Source organism: Bufo gargarizans, chromosome 1, assembly GCF_014858855.1.
Source record: "Bufo gargarizans isolate SCDJY-AF-19 chromosome 1, ASM1485885v1, whole genome shotgun sequence".
NCBI lineage: Eukaryota > Metazoa > Chordata > Amphibia > Anura > Bufonidae > Bufo > Bufo gargarizans.
This window is the reverse complement of record NC_058080.1, coordinates 294518040-294529639: the sequence shown is the minus strand read 5'-3', so window position 1 is coordinate 294529639 and position 11600 is coordinate 294518040. Positions and strand designations below refer to the sequence as shown.

Here is an 11600-nt window from a genome sequence, read left to right as displayed (position 1 = left end):
GGTGTTCTGAAAATACAACTCCCAGAGTGCTCCATTCACTTCTGTGGTAGTTAGAAGATGCTGGGAGTTGTAGTTTCACAGCAGCTGGCGTGCCGAAGGTTGCTGATCCCTGCTGTTTGGCTTTGCTTTGTGTTGCCTAGACACCTGTACAGTTGAACTTGTTTTCTATATGTATTAAGTTGTCTCTTGTGTGACAGCTGTGAGGTGACACTTGCACATTATGCAGTCATGACATATTACCAAAACTGGCTGATAATTATTGGAGCAGTGCCAATGTTGGCTCTTTCAATGACCCCCATAACAACCATGTTGGCACAGATAGATATAGGAATATAAATGTGTAAATATAAAGGGAAAAGCAGCTGTCCAGTCAGTAATAATTTTTTTCGCCAATGTTTGGTACACAAAAAAAATAAAAAATTGTTGACATGTTATAGTTTCCTTTACTTTAGCTACACTGTACAAAAATGGTTCAGTCATTTCTTTCAATTCGGTTTCATCCAAAATCTTGTTCCATGTGATGTGTTCTGAAATGCAAACAAACAGTTTTAATTAGACTGTGACCGCATTAAACCGATGCAGCAGACCTATGTGTTTATCATGGCACAGCTTTCATTTCAATTTGCCTTTAACCCTACACAGAGAACAGGAACCCCTTTTAATATTGTTATGAGGGGTGCAGGAATAAAAAAAAAACAGACCGCTGCTACAGTACCAGCGCCAAGCTCCTTCCTCCTCCACTTCCAGTTCCCATAGGATGCCACTTATACACGTCACCGCTGCTAGCCAATCAATGGCCTCAGGAGTGGTCACGTGCTGTGCCTGCACATGTCACTGCAGAGGTGTTTGATTAGCCAGAAGTGGTGATGTTCATGTAGATAGATGGTACGTCAGTGTCACACTTCTAGTCCAGTGGGAACCCAAAGTAGAGGAGAAGGGAGCTGTGCACTGGAACCAAAGTGCTGGGAACAGGCAAGTTTTTTTTTTGTTGTTTTTTTTTTATCGCTATACTCTGCCTCGCAATATGAAAAGTGGATTCTGGTCTTTGAGAAACCCTTTATATGAATTACTATAAAAATGACCTGAAACCAGAGATAGATAATGACTAGAACAGTTGCCTCCGCTTAAAGGGCTACTTAAAGGGGTGGGACTCACTACACACTGTGCTTTAGCGCCTGTATATACTTTGAATTGGTGAGCATTCTTGTCAGGCTGCTCAACTTCAGGCATATCACAGTCACTCCATTGTGTATGCTATTGCATAGCAGCAACTCTGCTGTAGAATAGATAGTAATGATGCAATCCTGTGTGTGGTATGTCGTCATGGTTGAGCAGCCTGACAGGAAGAGGGAGAAGGGATGTGATCCTGATCCCTGTTCCTGTCAGGCTGCTCTACCATAATGCCCTGTGAGAGATCTGAGAAGATCGGATAGACTTGCAGCACATGGTCTATCTGACAGGTCTTACTTGGTGTTCCTCTTATCCCCACTTGCTGTCACACAGGATGGCATCATTATTATCTATTGTACAGCAGAGTTTCTACTCTAGTATATGCAGGTGTCGGAGCACAGTATGTACGTAGTAAGTCTCCCACTCCCCTTGCCCCATATGCATCTCTGCATGTTGAGGCAACCCATCCTCTCTATATTCTAGGACCCCTTGAGAAAGCTGATGGTGAAACACGCGTCAGGGTGTGGTGGTGGTCTGACCTGAGGTGGGGACACAATAATTTGGTTGGTATTATATAGATATTTGCCTATATACTTTTTATTATACTGGATCACTGTTATGGAGGGGATCTGTGGATGACACTGTTATGGAGGGGATCTGTGGATGACGCACTGTTATGGGGGATCTGTGGATGACACTGTTATGGGGGATCTGTGGATGACGCATTGTTATGGGGGATCTGTGGATGACGCATTGTTATGGGGGATCTGTGGATGACGCATTGTTATGGGGGATCTGTGGATGACGCACTGTTATGGGGATCTGTGGATGACACACTGTTATGGGGGCATTTGTGGATGACACACTGTTATGGGGGCATCTGTGGATGACACACTGTTATGGGGACATCTGTGGATGACACACTGTTATGGGGGGATCTGTGGATGACACTGTTATGGGGGATCTGTGGATGACTCTGTTATGGGGGGATCTGTGGATGACACATATATAGCATCTTATACTATATACTTGTCATCCACAGATCCCCCCCCCATAACAGTGTTCCTGTGTAAAAAGTGACCCCCAATATACCGGGCCCTGCTCACAGCAGTCCTCATATCTAAACTGTAGTCATGTAATCCTTAACCTCTTTGTTAGCTTGTTAAAGGGAACCTGTCACCGGGATTTTGTGTATATAGCTGAGGACATGGGTTGCTAGATGGCCGCTAGCACATCCACAATACCCAGTCCCCATAGCTCTGTGTGCTTTTATTGCTTTAAAAAACCGATTTGATACATATGCAAATTAACCTGAGATGAGTCCTGTATGTGAGATGAGTCAGGGACAGGACTCATCTCAGGTTAATTTGCATATGTATCAAATCGTATTTTTAAAGCAATAAAAGCACACAGAGCTATGGGGACTGGGTATTGTGGTTGTGCTAGCGGCCATCTAGCAACCTATGTCCTCAGCTCTATACACAAAATCCCGGTGACAGGTTCCCTTTAAAGTAGCGCAATCCTCTGCAGTAGTACTCACTATCAAACTACTGTAGCAGGCCGGCCGGCCGGCCGGCAGTGTAACGTCACTCACTTTGTCACGCGCCTGCTCCTCCCACTTTATTAATGAAGCTGGCGGAGCAGGCAAGAGAGAGTGAGTGACGTTACGCTGCTGGTCGGTCTGCTACAGTAGTTTGATATTAAGTTCCACTGCAGAGGATTGCGCTACTTCAACAAAGCTAACAAATGGGTTAAGGATTACATTACTACAGGTTAGATATGAAGAATGCTGTGCGTAGGGCCCGGTGCAATAGAGTACAGTGACTGCATCTGGCCCCACCGTGATCGCAACTGCAGTTGCCGGCCTCTAGCCCCTCCTCCCTCCCTGCTAATAAATTGCAGGCCGCGCTGTGCAGCATATCGGCCAGCGATGTATCAGTGTCAGCGCACCATTTGCTTTATAAGACGTACTGCCATTTTCCCCCCACTTTTGGGGAGGAAAAGTGTGTCTTATAAAGCGAAAAATATGGATACTTGTTAATGAACTTTTGAATCTGCACTTTATAGTACCTCCCTAAAAATACTTTTTGCACTTTATTATGCTTATCCTGCCGTTTGGTCACCGCCACTGTGTTTGTGTTTTTAACCGTTTTTAATTTATTTACGTATGTCAATCATGTCTGTAATACATGTTTAATAAAAAAATGTGATACTATCATTATGATAGATGTGTGATTAGCTTGTTGTTTATTGTTGAACCACATATTCTTCTATTGGTGTTATGTTCTAGGACAGGTTGCTTGTGGCCATTTTTAATCATTCCAAGGGAATCCCTTGAAGGATGCAGCTATTTTTGGCCCTTGAAGAATACAGTTAGTTTGGGCCCTTGAAGGATGCAGTTAATTTAGGCCATTGTGTTTCAGAAGCTATAACTCTTCAATTTAAATACCAGTTATCACTTTCAGATAAGATTGATAACTACTCCTGAAGAGCATCGCAAGTAATGGATGCTTATAAAGACCGTTGGGACAGTGACATACTCTGGGCAGCCAATCTTTGGTACTAAACTGTACAGTATCATACCATTTTTCTTGAACTGCTGCTGAAAAAAATGCACCATAACATATGTAGATTTAAAGGGAACCTGTCATGTAGATATTTGATTATAATCTAACTAATTATATACAATCATTAACTACTAAAAAGTACCTTAGATGTATTCACTTACTGGTGTGACAGATGGTTACCTCATAATATACACACAGAGATGCCGCATGCCGCATGCTAATGAGCTGATTTGATAGTGTGATGTCATTGAGTCTAGCGTATATTTAATTCAGAGCTATAGCCACTCCCCTGCCCACCTGCTGCTGATTCATATGGAAAATAACTGTCCATCAGCAGCAGGTGGGCGGGGAGAGTCAGGAGCTCATGAATATTCATGACTCATCATTATCAGCTGGAGCTTTTCAATACAAGATGTTGGCAGATTGACTGGGTCAATTAAAGAAAGTGACCCAGCATTTTGCTAAGCAAATCAGTCACTTATTTATGTTGCCCTTAGTTAGGACACCATAAAACTGGTGACAGGTTCCCTTTAAAGTCAGGTATTTGCACAGTTTAACTGCAGCTCTTAGCTGTGACACTATTTCACAGTCTGAACCCGGCCGGCGGCCGTACAAGTACATGACTTTTTCATTTAGAGTACTTACCCTCTATTCATTACAAATGTCATGTCAGAGAATCTTATCTTAGTGCTATTCGACTGTTCTGAATATGGTTAGCTATCAGTATAAAGATAAGTTTAATTTATAAGTACTACAAGGTTAAATTAAGTAGTGACATACATGCCAACACAAACAGGGAACTAAATATTGTGAGTACCCATTTTGTTGCGCTCTTGGCATGAACTTGCTGGAATACTATGGCCTTTGTTCTCATTGCAAGCAAGTTACAAAACAACGTCTCAACTAGTTTACCTTATTACTGGAATGTCATTTATCCAGCATAACCCCTCTTCACCTGCATGAAGACCTGTTTTCATTGTTTTGAGAGCAAAACATGTACATTTCAGAGCTTTTTTTCCCCTTCACCAAATTGTAAGCATTTCTAGAATTGTACAGAAATAGAAGATAAGGTCTAGTAAATAAAATGAGCCTTAGGGCTCATGCACACGAACTTATTTTCTTTTCGCTTCCATTCCGTTTTTTTTGCGGACCATATGCAGAACCATTCACTTCAATTGGGCTGTAGAAAATACAGAAGTTAATCCGTGTGCATTTAGTTTCCGTTTGTCCGCATGGGTGTTCCGCAAAAAAAAGTAGTGCATGTCCTATTATTGTCCGCAGATCACGGTCTGATGCCCCATTCAAGTCAATGGGTCCGCAAAAAATACAGAAAGCACACGGAACACATCCGTATGTCATCCGCATTTCATCCGTATTTTGTGGATCCATACTATAGAAATGCTATGCCCAGCCCATATTGTTGATGTGTTTGGTGATTAATAATTTCTGTATTAGATCCGCAAAAAACTGATCAAATACAGAAACCATATGGATATGTTTTGTGCAATAACAGAACGGAATAGGACTTAAATCGGAGAGAAAAAAACCTCAGATACGGATCAGTGAAAAACGGACCGCAAAACAACAACAGTCATGTGCATGAGGGCATAGGCCGTGGGTCTGTTATACGGTACTCATATCATCATGTGACTCATGGTCACATAAGAACTCACTGCATTGTAAATCATTATGATGCAGTAAGTTTGGGTCAAATGAGCAGCTGTCCGTTCAGGAGATGCGGCCAACAAACAGGCTGTGTTTCCTAGACGGCACACAACCATGTGCATGCAGCCTGACTTTAGCAACACATCATGGAAATGCTGATACCAGATCAAATAAGTTATGATGAGATGACATATGCACTTGTCTGTCTGCACAATAGACAACACAGACCCATACTTTATTTCTTGCTTTATACATTTTAATTATCATAGTAATCTAAAACAAAATCATAATCTAAAAATCACAATCTAAAATTTTCTAAAAACTGCCCCTCTGCCCTCACTCTTCACTCTTTATAACAGGGTCACATGTGACTGATTGGTTGCAGATTTGCTGTTGCGAATTCATGCTGCAAATCAGCAGCATTGTACAGTATCAGCAAAGTGGATGAGATTTCAGAATTCTCATCCACATGCAGCCTTAAAAAATGTGAATTTATGCAGCAGATTTCTCCCTTTCCAATGGAGAGGGTGAAATCTGCTGTCTTTTCCATGGCTTAAACCACAGATGTAATACATACAGTTTTGTTGCCTTTTTCATGTGTTTTTTTTTCTGCTGGATTTTCAGTCACGTGTGAACCCAGCCTTAGGGAAATAGCCTAAGTGGGAGGGGGGGGGGGGGGATGACATAAAGATAAGTGGGTAACATTTGTGTTAAGTATGTGCCATTCCACCTATGACACCACTAATAACAGTCAAAATTAGCCTCTGCTGTGTTACAGATACATGTGCAAAGATCAGATTCTGCACTATATTCGGATTTATATTTAGTAGTGGGGAGAGACATCTGTTACTAACATTTTTACAAAACCCTCTGAGCACTGTCGCTGACTAAACTGGCACTTTGCAGTAAGGGTATATCTACACTGAGTTTATAATGCACAGGATATTCATTAGGAGATGTGTACAATGTGTTTCCAAATACTGTATGTCCATGTAATAAAAAGTGACCAATAAATGCCAAAAGATTATATGCAGTAAAAAAAAAACCACATACAACAATGAGAGTCAACAGTCGAATTTGATTGTTTGAAATTTGAGCATGCACCATAAATTCAGTGTGAATAGGACCCTACAGAAACCTATGAGCAGTATTCTGGGAATCATTGATCCCAGATGACAGACTTCAACAATGTGATTGTGTCTTGTGTAGTGATGACATTTCAGAAGATCACTTTGAACAAATTTAGTGTGCTTTCAATTATAAATGAAAAATGTTATGCCCTCTGATACCCCTAAATAAAATCCAGCATCACTATTTGTCTTCAGACGTCACCTAATTAGTAAATATAGTCTACCTGTGTGTAATTTATTCTCAGTATAACTACAGCTGTTCCTGTGAAGGCCTCAGAGGTTTGTTAGAGAACATTAGTGACCAAACAGTATCATAAAAACAAAGGAACACATCAGACAGGCCAGGGTTAAAGTTGTGGAGAAGTGTAATGCAGGGTTAGGTAATAAAAAATATCCCAAGCTCTGAACATCTCAAGGAGCACTGTTCAATCCATCACCTGAAAATGGAAGGAGTATGGCACAACTGCAAACCTACCAAAACATGACCGACCAACCTAAACTGACAGCCCAGGCAAGGAGAGCACTAATTAGAGAAGCAGTCAAAAGGCCCATGGTCACACTTAAAATTTTGAAAACCAAGTGTCATTTTCTTTTCACTTCACACATACTTGCTACTTTGTGTTGGTCTAATACATTTAAAGGGGTTTTGTCATTTCAGCAAATAGCATTTATCATGTAGAGAAAGTTAATACAAGCCACTTACTAATGTATACTTATTAACCATATTACTTCCTTTGCTGGCTGGATTCATTTTTCTATCATATTATACACTTCTCCTTTCCATGGTTATGACCACCCTGCAATCCAGCAGCGGTGGCTGTGCTTGGACACTATAGAAAAAAGCACCAACCTATGTGTGCACCCACGGTCCAGGCCACCAGAGAGGCCGGCACTTGTTCCTATAGTGTGCAAAAATCCCCTCTGCTGATGGATTTGCAGGGTGGTTGTGACCATGGAAACGAGCAGTGTATAATGTGATGGAAAAATGAATCCAGCCAGCAAAGGAAGCAATTGGATAATGACAGTACATTCATAAGTGCCTTGTATTAACTTTCTCTACATGATAAATGCCACTTGCTGAAGTGACACAGCCCCTTTAAGTTTGTGGGTGTAACATTAAAATAATTTGAAAAAGTTCAAGGGGTATGAATACTTTTTAAAGGCACTTCATCTCAACAAACTAGTCGAATTGCTGTCCATCATAACCCAAGCAAATGTGCTTGATATTATAGATGAACTAGACTTCTCAAGCAGTTCATTCAACTGTAACTCCCCAGAGTGGCATTACCACTTATTCACCCCGCTACTATCTCTAATGGGCTAATATAATGTCATCTGTATTTATTTCAGGTCCAGTGCATTCCTATTTCTAATGTTTTGCAACTGTTATGTTCAAATGTAATATGCCTGGTTCACCAGCAGGTGGAAGAAAACACGGCACAGCTACAGTTAGGTAGAATGGAGCTTTCCATTCCATTCTAACCCCCCCTCTGTGGAGGAGTGGGCGAGTCCCACTTCCTGCAGGAAGGGTGGGGACCAGTACTAGTCAGTCAAGCTTACCCCCTGATAGGGGAAGGGAGTAAGAGCACGTCTCTGCTGGACGTGCCCAAGCCAGCCAGAGCACCCTCAGCTCTGCTGGCCATTGAGGCCAAAGCTTAGAGCCTCAGGAGCCAGGGGGAAAGTGCCCTAGCCAAACCTAGAGACAGACCAGACTACAGAAAGTAGTGAAGCATAAAGAAGAAGCCAAGGTATAAAGCAAGCCTGTCCGTACAGCAGTGCCAGAGAGAAACAGATGTAGCAAAGACGAGTTTGCCTGCCAGAGTTTTAATGCTAAAGCCTGCTGGGACCAAGACAAAGCTTGAAGATTGTTTTGATGAACGTTTATGCAAAGTAAAGCTGCTTTTCAACTGCATCTTAAGGTCTGGACTCAAGTTATTCTTTTATGCCTCAATTATTCCCCCTATTTGTTTGCCTCGGAGCTAAAGCCTGGGGTCCAGCCGTATCCAGGCAGGAGCACCGTGACACTCACTCAACGTAAGAGGATATTTTAGGCCACCCTATACCACTCAGCCATTCCTACAAATGGGACACGCGTCATTACATCTATTAAGGGTCCTGGGGGGAGCTACCCATTGCAGAACTATTCTGAAATATGTCCTATATTAGCCGTATTTCAGGCGCGGATTGCAGTGCCATACCAGGTCTAAATAAAGTGGGCGTGGTGTGGGTGGGGAAGGGGACAGGTCGGCAAGCGCGTCTAACTCCTCATTTTCTATGTCTCTTTTAGGTGTAGGAAATGGTCTAAATGTAAGACAGCAAGGAAGCTGTCCTACATTTAGAAGATGCACTGGATGCTCCAAAGTTATGTATAGGCCTGCGTCTCTACATTACTTTGGCGATCCACCGCCAGCACAGGGGCTTTATTAAGACTGGCGTCTAAAATGTCGGTCTTAATAATTGACCCCTATTGTCTGGAATACCACTGCAATGCTTATAATAACTGCACCTTTCCTGATCGGAACCTGGATAAAACTGAAGTTCTGGTTGGAGGTCAGTGCCTGACAGCAAAATGGCAACTTGCACACCCACCACCCTTTATCTCTTGGAAACAAAGCCCTTCAAAGCTCAGGCCATGTACATAATTTGGGTGTTTTTGATGAGGAACTGTCTCCCAGGAAACAGATATCAGCAATTATTACATCTTCATACTTCCACGTGAGGATCATTGTAGAAGATTTATCAACACTGGTAAAAACAATCATAACCTCACCACTGGACTACTGTAATGCTCTTTATGTCGGTCTCCCAGACAAAGCAATACACTGCCTTCACCTAGTTCTAAATGCTGCAGTAAATTAAATCATAAATCAGTCAGCCCCATCATGCTCTCACGGCACCAACCCTCCACTATCCATACTGGCTGCCCATAAAATAGAGAATAAGTTAAGTTAGACCCCAGCTATCTGAAAGAACTACTGCAGCCATACACCTCCTGCTGCCATCTCAGATGAGCAGGCATAAACAAACTGTCCATACCCAGGATCTACTATAATTCTTGGCGCCTGAGCCCATCATGCAGTCCCCCACTCTCTGGAACACACTATCCAGATCATGTCAAGCACACAATATCAGCCACCGTCTCAGTGTGGATTGTCACACTGCACACCATGTCAGTAAAGCTTTACATTACTTCAGGGGTTCACAGGCAGCAGGCTGGCTATTCAAACGTTTATTCAGGTCACAATAAGGTTTCCAGGTTGAACACCCACTAAAGGATACAGATGGTCCATAACCACTTGCAGGTTCCTCTGCCTCGGGCATGACTCAACTACAATCTCTTCAGGCTGGGACTTTGTCCTTAACCAGTGGCAGACTCCAGGGCAGTTTTAAGGCAGTACAGCAGGCCCAACATTATCACACCATTCAAAGTAATATGCAATGTAGGGTGCAGAGTACCACATCCTATCAGATATCAGGGGCATCAAAAAGCTCCCCTGAGCCAACTTCCACTGGCACTTGTAACTGATTTCTCACTAGCTATGGACAAGAGTACTTTGAGCTTTCAACTCTCTGCTGAAGCAACAATGTGCACACAAACATTACATTACAGTGTACATGCAAACATATGTTCTGCCAATAGCCTGCCATCATGAAACTGTGCAATAAAATGTGTATCACATACACATAACAACAGTCAACTATATACAGTTCAAGGAACCATTGGTGCAGATGGGCAGTAGGGTTATGCTGAAAGTCCAAATCTTACACACACTCTTAACTCAAATTTCTTAACTCATCGCGCTATCTTGAAACAAAAGCCATTGAAAAGAAATACTTAACGCATTTAGTTGCATTTAGTTTAGATAACATGTCTCATAAAGCATGTGCGTTAACCCTGCTACATCCGCATATGCTACTGAAACATTACAGTCAGTAGCCGAAGTACTAAAGCCTATAGTAGTAAGTACTGCAGCATATGGTTTTTCATCATAACTGGAGGTACACATTAAGGGTTTCTGTCCTGAGAAATAACGTTATGTAGCTGACTGACATTAGCGATGTGCTAATGTCAGCAGAACATAACAGTGGGCTTTATAACTCCCTGCCTGCCGCCGTTCTCTTAAAATAAAGACGTTTAAATTATGCTAATGAGCCTCTAGGTGCTATTAGGGCGTTGCTTCAGCACCTAGAGGCTCGGTCTACGCACCCTTTGGCACGCCCAGGTCCAGTTGATTGACTTTCGAGTTCTCCTCAGTGTCCCATAAATCCCGCACCTGCGCCGTCTCATTTAGTATTTGGTGCAGGCGCAGTGACTGAAGGACGCGCTCCTGCTGCCGGCTTCCTTCCTTTGGCACAGGTGCAGTGATTTATTTTAAGAGAACGGCGGCAGGCAGGGAGTTATAAATCACACTGTTATGTAGTGCTGACATTATCAGATTGCTAATGTCAGCCAGCTACATAACGTTATTTCCGATGACCCTTTAAGGCTATGCCCTCCAAGTGCTAACTGTTAACATGTTTGCATAAATTGTCAAGTAAAGATTTGATGCTTAAAGATGCACTTACCTTATGGACATTTGTCTTGCATGTTTTGTGCTGTCATACATTCATCTTGGAAATACTGATGGCAAAATGAATGATATTAAAATGAATGATACTTATAATATACATAACATATATATATATCTATATATATATATATATACTGTACTTGGGGTAAGCAACTTAACAATTAAGGACAATTTCACACAAGTGTAATAGGGGTCTATTTTTGAACCCATATTACATCCGCAAATCCTGGCCTGACCATAGGTGTGATCCTTCAAACTAACAACAAACAGCTATCCACTCTGATGCACGTCATCCCTTGTGCAGCGCATAGGATAGGGTATATATTGCCATCAAACAGAAAAATCCAGCGCAGGAGAGGAATTCAAATGAAACGTCTTCTTTATTGATTCCACATTAAAAGCATATATTCTACATGATTCCCAGTCAGCGTGTTTTTTATGTTTGATGGCTCCCAAACATCATAGAGACCTAGCATTCACGTAGTTTGGGCGATCAG

The 11600-nt window shown here is 42.1% G+C and overlaps 1 protein-coding gene across 3 annotated transcripts in view; it reads right to left on the bottom strand.

The window, feature by feature from the left end:
- Positions 1-365: 365 nt before the first annotated feature.
- The window catches only part of STAP1 (signal transducing adaptor family member 1), a 105679-nt gene continuing 94444 nt past the window's right edge, over positions 366-11600 (bottom strand). For all 3 annotated transcript variants that reach the window (XM_044278891.1, XM_044278910.1, XM_044278899.1), the window contains 2 exons: positions 11099-11153; positions 366-527 (listed from right to left, as the gene is read on the bottom strand). In XM_044278891.1, the coding sequence (XP_044134826.1) occupies positions 11140-11153 (14 nt within the window). In that variant the 3' untranslated portion in view covers positions 366-527; positions 11099-11139. The remainder of the gene's footprint in view (positions 528-11098; positions 11154-11600) is intronic.